Consider the following 17851-nt stretch of genomic DNA (forward strand, 5'->3'; position numbering starts at 1 on the left):
CATCCATAACCTGCAACATGTATTCCTAAATTCACCAAACACAGATATTCTTGTTGAATAATCATACAATTCTTACTCCAGTGAGTTGAAAATTTACCAATATTAATAAAGAAAAATGTATGCTGTTATCGTACTTGAAAAAACACTCAAACAGATATAGAATAAAACAAAGCACAACTGAATGTTATGTAAAAACGTATTTATTTTTTTCAACAGTGCTTTCAGTATATTTCAGAAGGTCATGGGCAGTGGGGTGAATTTCTGTAAAAAAGCAAACAAACAGAAAAAAACGTGTTGCCAGTTTCTTTAGGGTGCTTTGAGCACCCCAGCAGAGACATTAAAATTCCAGAGTCCAGAAAAAAAGAAAAGTGTCCAGCAGCTTAGTCATTCACGTTCACACCCTGACTGTCCTGTAAAAGCTTAACTTAACTATTGCACACTAAATAGGGTAGTGCAACAAACAATTGCCTTTGTACCCAGACATTGACATTTTACATGGGCTCACTATGATGAACTACAGAAGTCAAAAGTTATTAGAAATGTTACCATCAATGAACAGTGAACTATCAGGTAAAATGAACGATTATATAGAGGGAAATGGGTTGAACTACTGGGTTTTGTTTTGTTTTTTTACATGACTCTACAATGCACTTGAACATGTTTAAGAACAAGTTAAACTCATGTCTGGCTTCCCCGTTAACAGTCACAGCAAAAGCTTTGTTTTTAGAGACCTTATGCGCTGTGAGCATCGAGAGCCACCGAGTTCAAAAAAGATGCCCTGAATTGCTTCAAAGGTAAACTCATCTGCTTTGGATAATCAATGTTGAGGGCATACAGAAGGCCAAAGAGGTATGCCAAGGCAGTAGAGAGGTCTGGAATGTTATGTAGCACGATGTCCCCTTCCAACACAACAGCATGTTCTCGCACAGACGTATCGGCATCGTCATCTTGCAGGATGGTGAGGATGGCAACTGATGCACCGTTCAACACTGGTTCCAAAATGTCAGTGTCCTGAAGAGAAGAAAAGTAAAATATGAATTATTGAAAGCTAAGAAAAATTAAAGACAAAATACATTTCTAAAGATCTTAACTTTAACCTCTATACCATGATGCTCATTTGACTCATGGAGGTTTTAAAAAGAAAAAGCTTATTTTCCTTTAATTAACGGCACAATATCTTTCACCAACCAACCTTGTGATGAGTTTTGTACAAAAATATTTTCTGCTGTTGAACACCCGCTAACAATGCCCAGGTGCTCCTCAGCAGAAAAAAAAGCAGCGAGAGTTATGACAACTGCAATCCTCACCATAAAATTATCTGGACTGCACTGAGGAAGTGGACATTTCCATTTTGGATTAAATCATCTTTTAAAAACATCTCATAGTAACTAGTTTTTCTTGCATTACTTTTTTGTACTTACTAAGCACTTCAGGAAAACCTGTGTTGCATCCTCTCCGAGGAAAATGGGCAGGCCTCTCAGTGCTGCTGTCTTTTGGTGGGACACAATGTCAGATGTCTAAAGAGTATTCAGTGGAAAACAGACATTTAAATTAGTATAGTAACGTGGTGTACCTACACACAATGCAAAATCAGAACTCTTATAGTAATGAAAATAAAATACAGATCAGGCCCAGCAACATGTAAAACTTAAAAAAACAAAACACCATTTTAACAATTTTACTTTCTTTTTACAAATTAAATAAAATACCGCCAAATAAAAACAAAGTAATGACTGATGACATTCATTTCCATTGATGTGTTTTGGCTGAAGCCAACATTTTTTTCTGTTATGACAAAGGTATACTCTCTTCTAAAAATGTCAGGTAAAGGAGCACTTACCTGTTCATCAAGTTTATCAGAGATGTCTTCCATCTCCTCACCAAGAGCTCCCTTCTTAGACCGGTATAGTTTCAGCAGGCCAGGCACAAATTTGTCCAGGGATGCATTGAACGTCCCCAGGAGGTCTTTGCTTGTGATCCGATGAAATTCTTCAGATATCTAAACAAGACAATAACCAAAATATTGCCATTTATTCAGCACAGAAAATTTCTGGGTAGCTGCCTTGTACAGTCTGCACCATGTTATATGCCTGACTGTGTTATCAACCGCAAAACCTACTTCAAAAATCTCTCATGAATACACATTTTGCACAGGAATAGAAACACCCTCCACAAAAAACAGTATCAATATGCAAATATATATTATGTTCACACTGAAATGTGGAATTTTTGTGGATTTTTACTATTGAGTGTGACCTTGAGAGGTGTGATCGTAATGCTCCAGGTGTTTTAAATACACATACAAAGTCTGTGTGAATGCATGGCCAATGTGCACCTTGTCCGTGATGAAGGCGGAAATGTTTCAAAAGAGTCTCTTGACTGGAGCTTGTGAATTTGCAAAATCGGCACTGCATGAAATCCACCCCTGAAACACAAGAGACATAGTCAATTTTGCCAAAAGCACTTTTGCAATGGGATAAAACATCCATATCTAACACACAGAAGGAATCCATAGATGCAGGAGCTGAATACATCAACAAGCCAAAACCAGAGACATCATGAAAAAAATATGTAAGGAATCATATTAACTTACATATGACCACTTGTCTACTATATCAAGTATATGATTGATAACATACATGACATGTAACATAAATGCAAGCTTGAATTCAAACATTTTTTTGTTACTATGATAAAAAAATGCAATAACTATAGAAAAATTAATACTATCTGTAACACAGTATACATCAACAACACACAATCATTCCTTTAATATTGTCTCCTTCCCCATTATGTAAAAAGCTCTGAAAATGTAGCAATCTTATAATACAGAGCATGAAGTACAACTTTAATTTGCGTGTGACATTAACTTACAGTACATTAGGCAATCTTACACCAGCTGACAAACTGTCAAGTCAGCTTTAAACATTAAAGTAACAGTGCTGCACCGGATAAACGGTGACTATTGAAAAAGTGAAAAAACAATATTAGACAAATATTAGACAATATGCAAGTTACTTATATCACTGTCATATAATTGGCGCACATATCCTACACCGACCCATGAAAGAGTCTCCATGACAACGCGTGCTTGGCCCAGTTTGTTGTCAAGGTTAACATAACGTTTTCATGCAAAGATAACATTGAAACTGGTTACAAAACGGGTAATAAGCTAATAAGTTTTACCATGGCAGAAGTGCTGTAAAAAGCCAGTGTGAGATACCGTCATTTAGTGATGTCTGTCTGAATTTCAGAGTGTTTAACATTAAACATTACTTTTTGCGCTGGCCACTACTCTGAGCTAAAACCTTTTTTTTTTTTTTAATATTAAACTTTATTAAGAAACAGTATACAGAACATGTATACAATCAGAACAAAATTAACATATGCCAGGGGGTGTAATACAAAGAATTACATACATTCAAATAATTTGTAATTACTACAAATGGTAATAGTTTTCATAGCCTTTTTGTTAAGTGATCCACTAATCAATTTTATGTAACATAAAACATCATTATAGTAATGTTTAAAATTAGGTTTTTTGTTACTGTATTTGCATTTGTGAAAATAAAATTTAGCTAAGATAACTAATAAGTTTATTATAAAGTAAACATCTTCTTTTTTTTGCCTTCGAAAGAAACAAAATACAACATTTTCCCATTTCACAGTAAAGTCATTATAGAGATGTCCAGCAATGAATCTACTGAAGTCTTTCTCTGAGCTAAAACCTTCAGAGGCTGCTTGTAGCCCGATTACGACACAGCGGCGCGACGAAGGCTGCCCAAATTCATAGTGGACTCCTCTAAATGACTGGTGTCAAGCCAGCCTCCAATTCGAGACTTGCAGTCAAGCCAGCCTCCAGTTTGTTTTACGTTCCCTGTGTATTCAAAGTATTACGGGAATGGATGTGGAAACCGGATTTCAAAATAAAAGCCAACTTCGAGTGAATTAACAGATATGTTAAGAACATAATAACATATAATTTAGGCTTTTTTTTTTTTACAAACTCTAATGTTAGATCTATATGACACAGCCTTGTACCCTAATTGTGCCCTGTCACTATCAAGGCCATCTTATTTTGGATTTCAAAGTAAAAGCCCTGTGAATCTTCATTTTTGAACTACTCTTTCAATGACTTAATAATGCTCTTAAAAGCAAAAGTCGTATTTCCAAATACTATTTGAACTTTATATCAACACTTTCCAACCACAGTCTTTTTACAGTGATACAATATCAATATCAAGTCAGTCTGATTTTGCCTTTCATAGTAATGGCCCTTTGAAATTGTCCATAATTGACTTAATCTTCTAACGATTCAAAATGCTCTAAAATGAAAAATTCTTGTTTCCACAGGGTAATTCCACTCCAGATCAACAGTATACAACCTCACGATGTTACCATATCAATATCAAGACATTCTGATATTGCTTTAAAAAATAAAAGCATTTTCAAACTGCCCATATCTGAGTTGCTCCTGGAACAATTTCAAAATGCTCTAAAATGGCACATTCCTGTTTCCACAGGGTAATTCCACTTTAGATCAACAGTATACAGCCCCACAGTGATACCATATCAATATCAAGTCATTCTGATTTTGCTCTCAAAAATAAAAGCCTTTTCAAATTGTCCATAATTGACCTAACTTTCAGTGATTTCAAAATGCTCTAAAAAGGAAAATTCCTGTTTCCACAGGGTAATTCCACCTTAGATCAACAGTATACAGCCCCACAGTGATACCATATCAATATCAAGTCATTCTGATTATGCCTTCCAAAATAAATGCCCTTTCAAATTGAGCATATATACGACCTACTTTTTTAACGATTTCAAAATGTTCTTAAAAAGAATTTTGCTGTTTCCACAGGATAATTTCACTTTAGGTCAACAGTATACAACCTCACGATGTTACCATATCAATATCAAGTCATTCTGATTATGCCTTCCAAAATAAAAGACTTTTCAAATTGCCAAGATACGACCTACTCTTTTAAAGATTTCAAAATGCTCTAAAAGTGAAAATTGCTGTTTCCACAGGATAATTTCACTTTAGGTCAACAGTATACAACCTCACGATGTTACCACATCAATATCAAGTCATTCTGATTTTGCTTTCAAAAATAAAAGCATTTTCAAAATGCCCATATCTGACTTGATCCTGGAACAATTTCAAAATGCTCTAAAATGGCACATTCCTGTTTCCACAGGGTAATTCCACCTTAGATCAACAGTATACAGCCCCACAGTGATACCATATCAATATCAAGTCATTCTGATTATGCCTTCCAAAATAAAAGACTTTTCAAATTGTCCATAATTGACCTAACTTTCAGTGATTTCAAAATGCTCTAAAATGGAAATTTCCTGTTTCCACAGGGTAATTCCACTTTAGATGAACAGTATACAGCCCCACAGTGATACCATATTAATATCAAGTCATTCTGATTTTGCCTTCCAAAGTAAAAGCCTTTTCAAATTGTCCACAATTGACCTAACTTTCAGTGATTTCAAAATGCTCTAAAATGGAAATTTCGTGTTTCCACAGGGTAATTCCACTTTAGATGAACAGTATACAGCCCCACAGTGATACCATATCAATATCAAATCAGTCTGATGTTGCCTTCCAAAATAAAAGACTTTTCAAATTGCCGATATACGACCTACTCTTTTAAAGAATTCAGAACGCTCTAAAAATGAAACTTGCTCTTTCCACAGGATGAATCCATGTTAGATCAAAAGTCTACATCCACACCATGGTACTACTTCAATTTCAAGTCATTCTGATTTTGCCTTCCAAAATAATGGCCTGTTGAAAATGCCAATAACTTACCTAACTTTCAGTGATTTCGGAATGTTCTAAAAAGGAAATTTTCTGTTTCCACAGAATAATTTCACTTTAAATCAACAGTATACAACCCCACAGAGATACGATGTTAAGATCAAGTCACTCTGATTTTGCCTTCCAAAATAAAAGTATTTTCAAATTGCCCGTAGACGACCTACTCGTTTAACGATTTCAAAATGCTCTTAAATTGAAAGATGCTGTTTCCAGAGGATAATTCCACTTTAGATCAACAGTATCCAACCCGACAGTAAAACCATGTAAATTTCATGTTGGTCTGATTTCGCCTTTCAAATTAATGGCCCGTCGAATTTGTCCATATGTGATATACTCTTTCAATTATTTCAGAATGTTTTAAAAATGAAAATTGCTGTTTCAACACATATTGGGTTTTCATTTTGAAAAGCAAAATCAGACTCAATTGATTATGACAGAATTGAATCATAAAGATGATGTAAAAGGAAGCTGAAATTGCCACTAGGTTGTAATTGATAGTACGTTTATATTTTAAGTCTGTGGAAAGATGTCATTCTAAATAAAGAAATTACAAAACAGCTTGCAAACCAACCATGACATCTTTCCACAGACTTAAAATATAAACGTACTATCAATTACAACCTAGTGGCAATTTCAGCTTCCTTTTACATCATCTTTATGATTCAATTCTGTCATAATCAATTGAGTCTGATTTTGCTTTTCAAAATGAAAACCCAATATGTGTTGAAACAGCAATTTTCATTTTTAAAACATTCTGAAATAATTGAAAGAGTATATCACATATGGACAAATTCGACGGGCCATTAATTTGAAAGGCGAAATCAGACCAACATGAAATTTACATGGTTTTACTGTCGGGTTGGATACTGTTGATCTAAAGTGGAATTATCCTGTGGAAACAGCATCTTTCAATTTAAGAGCATTTTGAAATCGTTAAACGAGTAGGTCGTCTACGGGCAATTTGAAAATACTTTTATTTTGGAAGGCAAAATCAGAGTGACTTGATCTTAACATCGTATCTCTGTGGGGTTGTATACTGTTGATTTAAAGTGAAATTATTCTGTGGAAACAGAAAATTTCCTTTTTAGAACATTCCGAAATCACTGAAAGTTAGGTAAGTTATTGGCATTTTCAACAGGCCATTATTTTGGAAGGCAAAATCAGAATGACTTGAAATTGAAGTAGTACCATGGTGTGGATGTAGACTTTTGATCTAACATGGATTCATCCTGTGGAAAGAGCAAGTTTCATTTTTAGAGCGTTCTGAATTCTTTAAAAGAGTAGGTCGTATATCGGCAATTTGAAAAGTCTTTTATTTTGGAAGGCAACATCAGACTGATTTGATATTGATATGGTATCACTGTGGGGTTGGATACTATTGATCTAAAGTGAAATTATCCTGTGGAAACAGCAATTTTCACTTTTAGAGCATTTTGAAATCTTTAAAAGAGTAGGTCGTATCTTGGCAATTTGAAAAGTCTTTTATTTTGGAAGGCAAAATCAGAATGACTTGATATTAATATGGTATCACTGTGGGGCTGTATACTGTTGATCTGGAGTAGAATTATCCTGTGGAAACACGAAATTTCCATTTTAGAGCATTTTGAAATCACTGAAAGTTAGGTCAATTGTGGACAATTTGAAAAGGCTTTTACTTTGGAAGGCAAAATCAGAATGACTTGATATTAATATGGTATCACTGTGGGGCTGTATACTGTTCATCTAAAGTGGAATTACCCTGTGGAAACAGGAAATTTCCATTTTAGAGCATTTTGAAATTGTTCCAGGATCAAGTCAGATATGGGCATTTTGAAAATGCTTTTATTTTTGAAAGCAAAATCAGAATGACTTGATATTGATGTGGTAACATCGTGAGGTTGTATACTGTTGACCTAAAGTGAAATTATCCTGTGGAAACAGCAATTTTCACTTTTAGAGCATTTTGAAATCTTTAAAAGAGTAGGTCGTATCTTGGCAATTTGAAAAGTCTTTTATTTTGGAAGGCATAATCAGAATGACTTGATATTGATATGGTAACATCGTGAGGTTGTATACTGTTGACCTAAAGTGAAATTATCCTGTGGAAACAGCAAAATTCTTTTTAAGAACATTTTGAAATCGTTAAAAAAGTAGGTCGTATATATGCTCAATTTGAAAGGGCATTTATTTTGGAAGGCATAATCAGAATGACTTGATATTGATATGGTATCACTGTGGGGCTGTATACTGTTGATCTAAGGTGGAATTACCCTGTGGAAACAGGAATTTTCCTTTTTAGAGCATTTTGAAATCACTGAAAGTTAGGTCAATTATGGACAATTTGAAAAGGCTTTTATTTTTGAGAGCAAAATCAGAATGACTTGATATTGATATGGTATCACTGTGGGGCTGTATACTGTTGATCTAAAGTGGAATTACCCTGTGGAAACAGGAATGTGCCATTTTAGAGCATTTTGAAATTGTTCCAGGAGCAACTCAGATATGGGCAGTTTGAAAATGCTTTTATTTTTTAAAGCAATATCAGAATGTCTTGATATTGATATGGTAACATCGTGAGGTTGTATACTGTTGATCTGGAGTGGAATTACCCTGTGGAAACAGGAAATTTCCATTTTAAAACATTTTGAAATCACTGAAAGTTAGGTCAATTATGGACAATTTAAAAAGGCTTTTATTTTGGAAGGCATAATCAGAATGACTTGATATTGATATGGTATCACTGTGGGGCTGTATACTGTTGATCTAAGGTGGAATTACCCTGTGGAAACAGGAATTTTCCTTTTTAGAGCATTTTGAAATCACTGAAAGTTAGGTCAATTATGGACAATTTGAAAAGGCTTTTATTTTTGAGAGCAAAATCAGAATGACTTGATATTGATATGGTATCACTGTGGGGCTGTATACTGTTGATCTAAAGTGGAATTACCCTGTGGAAACAGGAATGTGCCATTTTAGAGCATTTTGAAATTGTTCCAGGAGCAACTCAGATATGGGCAGTTTGAAAATGCTTTTATTTTTTAAAGCAATATCAGAATGTCTTGATATTGATATGGTAACATCGTGAGGTTGTATACTGTTGATCTGGAGTGGAATTACCCTGTGGAAACAGGAAATTTCCATTTTAAAACATTTTGAAATCACTGAAAGTTAGGTCAATTATGGACAATTTAAAAAGGCTTTTATTTTGGAAGGCATAATCAGAATGACTTGATATTGATATGGTATCACTGTGGGGCTGTATACTGTTGATCTAAGGTGGAATTACCCTGTGGAAACAAGAATTTTTCATTTTAGAGCATTTTGAATCGTTAGAAGATTAAGTCAATTATGGACAATTTCAAAGGGCCATTACTATGAAAGGCAAAATCAGACTGACTTGATATTGATATGGTATCACTGTAAAAAGACTGTGGTTGGAAAGTGTTGATATAAAGTTCAAATAGTATTTGGAAATACGACTTTTGCTTTTAAGAGCATTATTAAGTCATTGAAAGAGTAGTTCAAAAATGAAGATTCACAGGGCTTTTACTTTGAAATCCAAAATAAGATGGCCTTGATAGTGACAGGGCACAATTAGGGTACAAGGCTGTGTCATATAGATCTAACATTAGAGTTTGTAAAAAAAAAAAAAAAAAAGCCTAAATTATATGTTATTATGTTCTTAACATATCTGTTAATTCACTCGAAGTTGGCTTTTATTTTGAAATCCGGTTTCCACATCCATTCCCGTAATACTTTGAATACACAGGGAACGTAAAACAAACTGGAGGCTGGCTTGACTGCAAGTCTCGAATTGGAGGCTGGCTTGACACAAGTTCTAAATGCGTCCGAGAAATACGTCCTCCTTATAATAAGCATCTCTTAAAATGTTTGCAATATTGAAACATTTCAATATAATGTAGAAAAAAAACGAGAGAAAAAAGTTACGGATCGGACTCCCCGATCCTTATTGCGCATGTGCAAATTCTATCTGTGGAATTAGTTTTAATATTACTCTTTCTGGGTCACAAAATAAACTTTTAAGATATTTTCAGGCGTTAATGTAGCTGTGTAAATTGCTAATATCTGTTCAGTTTATTAAGACAACATATACTTGCAAAAGTGCTCCGACGCTTTCGGAGACGTCTGTTACCCACCAGCTCGATAGCTAGCCAAGGGGGGGGGGGGTCAATTAAGTCACTTAGATAACTTAAAAATGCTATAGTTGGCCTTTTTCAGTGTTTTACTAGTTCCATCCTCCCGGGTCCTCAGGAGGATGCAGCCTAGGCGCTTGTAGAAAATCTTAATAACACATGTAGTTAGCTTACCTGCTAGGGTAAATGGTCGGCAGCTCCAGCACCTGTCCAAAACTGCAGAAGTGAAAATCCTCAATGGTCGAAAAATTGCATTTTACATCCAAATCTAGCCACGATGGTTCAAATTTTCTTAGGAGGTTTTTAGTCTAGAACACATGGTAAACCACTATCACACAGCTCAGGTCTGCTCAGGCTCAGTTGAAAGTCCGTTTGGTTTAGTTCAAACTTGTTCAGACCACATGTGCCAGTCATCTACGGGGTTTCCCACTGGTTCCCAACTTGACTCAGAAACTCTGCTCAAAAGTTGATAATCTTTGTTATGCTGTCTAGAAAATCTTAGTTAGGACAACAATGAAAGAAATTTGTTGGGTAGACAAGCTTTTTTAGGTTGTAAATGGAAAGTTTTATTTCTAAGTCAGTTTAATTTAAAAACTTTAGTGAAATCAACAATTGCTAGTTATCGTTTTTACAGTGTATAAACGTTAATCAGTGTCGTTGACGGGTTGTGACGGCGTCCTTATGTGCCGACACCGGCGTTTTAGTTAGTAAAGCGGTGTGGCCAATGTGGAGTGGCTGAGTGAAGACATGCTAATGACAACGTGTACAAGCATTGGAGATGTGAGCAGGACAGACAGAAAAATGAAGGTGAAGTTTAAGTTCTCAGTCAGATTTGTGCTTATCCAGTGCCATTTATTTCCAATTCTTATTTGTGGATATTGATCATTAAATACTGACACTAGTTTATAAGTAGTGGAAATGCAAATAATCGTGTCATTATCAGTGATGAGAATAACGGCCGTTACTTTTTTCAGTAACTAGTAATCTGATTAATTACTGTTTCTATATTTCTATTGTTACATGGCTATTACTAAGAAGAAAATGCGGTGTGGACTCATTAATATTTTTCAACACACAGATGGTTGAATCTGTCTTCAGTTTACTGGGAGTTGGAGCCGGGGGGCAATCGTACAAGTGCTGCTTAGGTGGATTCACCTCTGTTTGCACCATTTAGTTATGAGCTGTTGCATCTGTGGATGCCAAAGAGAAAACTTCCCACTGGATACTGAGCTGACTATACCTGTCTTCCGTGTGTAGCACAAGCGTTTACTAGTGTAAGGCTGTAGAATTTCAATTTACAAAGTCAGTTACCAAAACTGTTAATACTTCCATGAACCATTGAGCAAGGCATATTACTTGATAGATGCTATTAGGAATGCTTTCAAAAGGCATCAACAGCACAGATACAGTAGATATCATTCACAGAACAATGTTTTCAAGCAGCATGTAAACATTTTTATTTCTGCTGTTAGATTGTTCTAATTTGACATTTTTACATGTTTTAAATGAGACAAAATTACAGGTTCAGACAACAGATTTTTTGGTTAATGCAATTTTTTATTTTTATGGGTAAGATGTTATAATACCCTGGTTCACTCTGTGACTTACTTTGTCTCCTATAAATCTTCTTTAATTCAGTTCAATTCTACGGTGGCCCCTAGAGACAAAGCATGTATAAACTCCAAAACACTTACAAATTCCAAATAGCACGCACAAACTCCTCAACACATACAAAATCCAAAACACATGCAAACTCCAAAACACATGCAAAATCCAAAACACGTACAAAATCCAAGACACGTACAAGCTCCAAAACACATACAAAATCCAAAACACGTACAAAATTCAAAACACGTACAAAATTCAAAACACATACAAAATCCAAAACACGTACAAAATCCAAAACACATGCAAAATCCAAAACACGTACAAAATCCAAAACACGTGCAAACTCCAAAACACATACAAAATCCAAAACACGTACAAAATTCAAAACACATGCAAACTCCAAAACACATACAAAATCCAAAACACGTGCAAAATCCAAAACACGTACAAAATTCAAAACACGTGCAAACTCCAAAACACATACAAAATCCAAAACACGTACAAAATTCAAAACACGTACAAAATTCAAAACACATACAAAATCCAAAACACGTACAAAATACAAAACACATGCAAAATCCAAAACACGTACAAAATCCAAAACACGTGCAAACTCCAAAACACATACAAAATCCAAAACACGTACAAAATTCAAAACACATGCAAACTCCAAAACACATACAAAATCCAAAACACGTGCAAAATCCAAAACACGTACAAAATTCAAAACACATACAAAATCCAAAACACGTACAAAATCCAAAACACATGCAAAATCCAAAACACGTACAAAATCCAAAACACATGCAAACTCCAAAACACATACAAAATCCAAAACACGTACAAAATTCAAAACACATGCAAACTCCAAAACACATACAAACTCCAAAACACATACAAAATCCAAAACACGTACAAAATTCAAAACACGTGCAAACTCCAAAACACATACAAAATCCAAAACACGTACAAAATTCAAAACACATGCAAACTCCAAAACACATACAAAATCCAAAACACATGCAAAATACAAAACACGTGCAAAATCCAAAACACGTACAAAATTCAAAACACATGCAAAATACAAAACACGTACAAAATCCAAAACACGTACAAAATCCAAAACACGTGCAAAATCCAAAACACGTACAAAATTCAAAACACATGCAAACTCCAAATCACAACGGAAGTGCTCCAGGACGCTAGGGGCAGTGTTGAGCTCGATTTGTAAAATAAACGGCAAGTTTGTTGCAAACACATGGGCTCTAGTCTCCGTTGCGCTTCCCAGGTTGCCTAGCAACTATGATACTAACAGCTGGAAACGTGTCATACAACTTTTTTTGACAGAAATGAAGGAGAACATTTTTTTTTCATTTGTTTGTTTGTTTCTACAAGAGCTTTGTGTGATTTGATAAGTATCTGAGGCTGAGACCACAGGACAGTAAAACATGATTTTTGGGCTTCATTTCTGTACTGAACAGTCATTTAAGATTAGCTAGTAAATAACAATTAGCTAATGTTGTTCATGAGACTAAAGTCATATCACTTTGGTAATGTAAATATAATATGGCCAATATTATGGTTATTATATTAGTCATTATTAGGTATTACAGCAGTGAACATGAACTCTTTGTCAAATACTGAGCTTCAGTACAGATTCAAGTTGCAGTTATTTACATGTCTTACCACCTTAAATCTTCACTCAAAGACAAGTATATAGGAATGACTGCCAAATTTATTTGCCACTGAAGCCGAAGGATGGCATCTGAATAAAACCTCTCTTGACATGCCTAGATGACATTAAAGCTTGGTTGGCTCTAAACTTTTTAAATTTGAATGAAAAGAAAACAGATTTGTTGGTGTTTGGACCCAGTGGCCCCTGTGAGTCCTCTTCTTTTCATTTGGAACCCCTGGAGGTTTATTTTAAACCTGTTGTTACTGCCCTTGGTTTTAAGTTGGACCAGTCCATTTTTATCATTTAAGGCGACTGGCAAGAGTGAAATCGTTTCTTTCTAGGCAGCACTTTGAAACCGTGATCCATGCTTTTATTTCTTCCCCTGTGGACTACTGTAACGCACTTTATGTGGGGGTCAGTCAGTTGTTACTCTGACATCTGCAGCTGGTTCAAAATGTATATTGACAGTGCATAGGTGTATCATATATAAGAGACAAATGTTGTTCCTTCAGTATGTTGGCATTACTAAATTTGGCTCAAATGCTTACATACATGTGTAAAAAGAAAATGTACAAGCTGTGAGCTGTTTCAAATCAAATCACTTTTATTGTCACATCACATGTGCAGGTACATTGGTACAGCACATGTGAGTGAAATTCTTGTGTGCGAGCTTCACAAGCAACAGAGTTGTGCAAAATACAATAATGTAAACAAGCAAAATACAAGAATGGCTACATCTGAAACTAATAAATATATGTACAATATATAATAGTATATATATGTTTCTGATAAAATGAAGAGTAGACTGATGTATTAAATATTCCTTTATTGGGTGAGAAAATCAGACCATGTCATAACTGCTTTAAGTCATACAGAATAGATATCAGAGCTTTAAACAGGCTGACGTCTGCTAAATGGGTCAAACTGGGCAGAAAGTATACAAACACATAACATCCTTATAGAATATGATGTAACACTATAGATCAACTTAGCTCAGAATATATAAAGCATATAAACAATTACAGCAATATGATGCAACAAACACAGCAGTGCTACTGATCCAAAATCCTCAAAGCTTCATAGAACTGAAACAAACATTTATTTTTAGCTCCATTCTGCTGCTGATACATACTTTAGGTTTCTGAACATTGAACTTGTTGCTGCCTTTCATAGTGTGTAACTTGAAGGCCCTGAGTACTTTCTCTCACACTGAAAACACTGGGATGATAACATTATTTGAACATTACCTAATAAGACTGATTCAGGACAGACAATTAGTTATTTTAAACTTTTCTAGCAGTCCTTCACAAACAGGGAACAGTCTGTCTATTCTCTCCATCTGTCAGCTGCTGCTGGCTCTTCCTCCTCCTCTTCCTCACATACTGCTGAGATTGTCCTGGTGGATCATCAGGGGTGCAAAGCCTCACAGATGATGTAATGCACATGAAAGACCAAAACAAAGTGATGTACACGTGAGAAGTGGAATTAAAATCATACATGATTCCAAACATTTTTTACAAATAAATAACTGCAAAGTGGGGTGAGGATTCTCTTTGGCATCCACAGATGCAACAGCTCATAACTAAATGGTGCAAACAGACGTGAATCCACATAAATATACTTTTCATATCTGAAAGTCCTGAAGAGAACAGTGTTATGTAAAAAAGTAGAAAATTAGCTTTTGGTTGAAACTTTCTTTTTTGTAACAATGCTCTGTGGCAATAAACCTTACACCACTGGAAAGCCTTTTTATTTCCATTGAAATTGTGGCACATTTGCAAGTAATAAGCAGCACTTGTGCAATTGTTCCAACTCCTGGTAAACTGAAGACAGATTCAACCATCTGTGTGTTGAAAAATATTAATGAAATGCAGCCAAGAGGCCCATGGTGACTCTGGACGAACTGCAGAGATCTACAGCTCAGGTGGGGGAATCTGTCCATAGGACAACTATTAGTCGTGCAGTGCACAAAGTTGGCCTTTATGGAAGAGTGGCAAGAAGAAAGCCATTGTTAACAGAAAACCATAAGAAGTCCCGTTTGCAGTTTGCCACAAGCCATGTGGGGGACCCAGCAAACATGTGGAAGAAGCTGCTCTGGTCAGATGAGACCAAAATGGAACTTTTTGGCCAAAATGCAAAACGCTATGTGTGGTGGAAAACTAACACTGCACATCACTCTGAACACACCATCCCCACTGTGGTGGTGGCAGCATCATGCTCTGGGGGTGCTTCTCTTCAGCAGGGACAGGGAAGCTGGTCAGAGTTGATGGGAAGATGGATGGAGCCAAATACAGGGCAATCTTAGAAGAAAACCTCTTGGAGTCTGCAAAAGACTTGAGACTGGGGCGGAGGTTCACCTTCCAGCAGGACAACGACCCTAAACATAAAGCCAGGGCAACAATGGAATGGCTTAAAACAAAACATATCCATGTGTTAGAATGGCCCAGTCAAAATCCAGATCTAAATCCAATCTGTGGCAAGATCTGAAAACTGCTGTTCACAAACACTGTCCATCTAATCTGACTGAGCTGGAGCTGTTTTGCAAAGAAGAATGGGCAAAGATTTCAGTCTCTAGATGTGCAAATCTGGTAGAGACAGACCCTAAAAGACTGGCAGCTGTAATTACAGCAAAAGGTGGTTCTACAAAGTATTGACTCAGGGGGCTGAATAATTACGCACACCCCACATTGCAGTTATTTGTAAAAAATGTTTGGAATCATGTATGATTTTCGCTCCACTTCTCACGTGTACACCACTTTGTGTTGGTCTTTCACGTGGAACTCCAATAAAATTGATTCATGTTTGTGGCTGTAATGTGACAAAATCTGGAAAAGTTCAAGGGGGCCGAATACTTTTGCAAGCCACTGTAAATATTTAAAAGGAGATGCGTAATAACTAATAAGACGACTACTGTTTAAACGATGTCTTTGAAGCCCTTATGGTACATGTTACACAACTTTCCTTCATCCCAACAAGACTGAGGTGCCCATAGTTGACACATACAACTGATTATGAATGCACTATTTAACCATTCCTATTTTTACATCATCTACTTGGCTTTATTATTGAAAGTCTGTGGACACTCTGACTTGTGCATAGCTGATGTGAAGTATGATGACCACTACCTGACTTACACCATCAACAACAGGGCAGCCAAAGCTTTGTTGTTAACAGATTGCATGAAAAGGCAAAATGTCTCATTCTACACTTGTGTTCGGTAAAGTTGTATTCACTGCAAGTTCAGGCAGTTCTACTTGGAGACTGGGTGAAAATATTATCATGCTTCCAAAACATTCAGATTTTATAAAAATAAATAAATAAATGATCCCCTTATTACTCCTTCCATTTGAGCATCACCTGGCCAAACCTGGGGCTATTCTAGGGCCTTTCACCTTGAGACAACTGTTGTTATCATTTGACTCCATATAAATAAAACTGAATTGAATCCAACTATTTGCTGGCAAACAAAAACTCCCAAACAGCTAAAATACTTTGCTTTATTATCTTTTTTAACAAATACGCTGAAGTACATCCACAACAACACAGTTGAGATCTCCTTTTTAATCAAGTGTTTACATCTACACGCTTTGTACAGATCTGTATACAAAACAATAATTTACGTCCCATAGAAGTCTAGTTACACTTAACTATACAACAACTTGTAAATGAAATAAATATAAAACAGATAATCACAGGTGATAACAAAAAAATGAAAAAAAAAAAAAAAAAAAATGTAAAAAGCCAAAAGTACATGTACACCACCAGCACCTGTCTTCTGAAGTTGCATCTAAAAAGATATACATGTTTCCCTTTCTACAGGCAAAAGTACATCTGTGTAGGAGAAATCAGAGTTCAGTCCTTAGTTTTATAACAGCAGCACCAGATATACTATTCAACTCTCATTTAGACCAGACACTTATATTAGGACACTGATCTGGCATATTTTTTATAACCCAGTCTAACATTGGTAGCATACTGATACTTGCAGATTACCCTTTTTCAGTGATTTAAAAGATATGTCAATCGTTACAAAAAAATTTTTTTTATGAACAGTTCATCAGTTTTCAAAAGAAATTGAGGAGGAAACATTTTCCTCTCTTCACATATTTAAAAAAAAAAAAAAAAAAAAAAGAAAGAAAAGAAAAAGTCATGTCAAATTAAAAGGATTTCACTTCCGAGAAAGCATTAATGCGTTAATTTAAAAAAAATAAAAAAATAAAAAATAAAAATAATACTGTTAGTGAGGGTGTCATCTCTACAGCTTTGGGCACTTGTTCTGAACAACGTACAGTACGCTTTTGGACTTGTAACAGAAATATTGGACATTTGATAACCAAGCATTGAGGGCAAGTGACAGCGTTCGGATTTGTGTGCACGTGTGAAACCTTATTCACCAACATGATGCATGCAGTTTCTCACTGTGTTTTTGTAGCAAATCAATGAGCATAAACCCCCTGCCGACGAAGCTTAGAGTGACTCCCCCTCTGCCTGTATTTGTGAGTTTAGTCAACGCACCAGGAAGCATTATGTTACAAAGTGGTCGGGTCAGAGCAAAGGAAGCACAACGGCTGCGCTGCTTTTTTTGTCCCTCAAGCTCCC

The 17851-nt window shown here is 35.7% G+C and overlaps 1 protein-coding gene across 2 annotated transcripts; it reads right to left on the minus strand.

The window, feature by feature from the left end:
- Window positions 1-327: 327 nt before the first annotated feature.
- On the minus strand, window positions 328-10315 carry LOC146660548 (uncharacterized). 2 transcript variants are annotated; one of them, XM_085420465.1, is made up of 5 exons: window positions 10144-10315; window positions 2336-2425; window positions 1841-1999; window positions 1422-1517; window positions 328-1011 (listed from the first exon to the last, which is right to left on the minus strand). In XM_085420465.1, exons 3-5 carry the CDS (start codon window positions 1871-1873, stop codon window positions 733-735), a joined length of 408 nt encoding a protein of 135 aa, XP_085276591.1. In that variant the 5' UTR covers window positions 1874-1999; window positions 2336-2425; window positions 10144-10315; the 3' UTR covers window positions 328-732. The 2 variants fall into 2 exon arrangements, with proteins under 2 accessions (XP_085276591.1, XP_085276592.1); XM_085420466.1 differs by lacking the exons at window positions 2336-2425; window positions 10144-10315 and having other exon boundaries at window positions 1841-2304.
- Between the last annotated feature and the right edge of the window lie 7536 nt (window positions 10316-17851).

Source organism: Rhamphochromis longiceps, linkage group LG10 (genome assembly GCF_057381845.1).
Source record: "Rhamphochromis longiceps isolate RC_006_pf linkage group LG10, R_longiceps_female_GT1.1, whole genome shotgun sequence".
NCBI lineage: Eukaryota > Metazoa > Chordata > Actinopteri > Cichliformes > Cichlidae > Rhamphochromis > Rhamphochromis longiceps.

Coding starts and splice junctions, on each gene's coding strand:
- LOC146660548 (XM_085420465.1), bottom strand. CDS start 1,873: ATGGAAGACATCTCTGATAAACTTGATGAACAG. Junction 1,518..1,840: donor CTGATAAACTTGATGAACAG/GTAAGTGCTCCT, acceptor AATACTCTTTAG/ACATCTGACATTGTGTCCCA. Junction 1,012..1,421: donor AGGTTTTCCTGAAGTGCTTA/GTAAGTACAAAA, acceptor TCTTCTCTTCAG/GACACTGACATTTTGGAACC.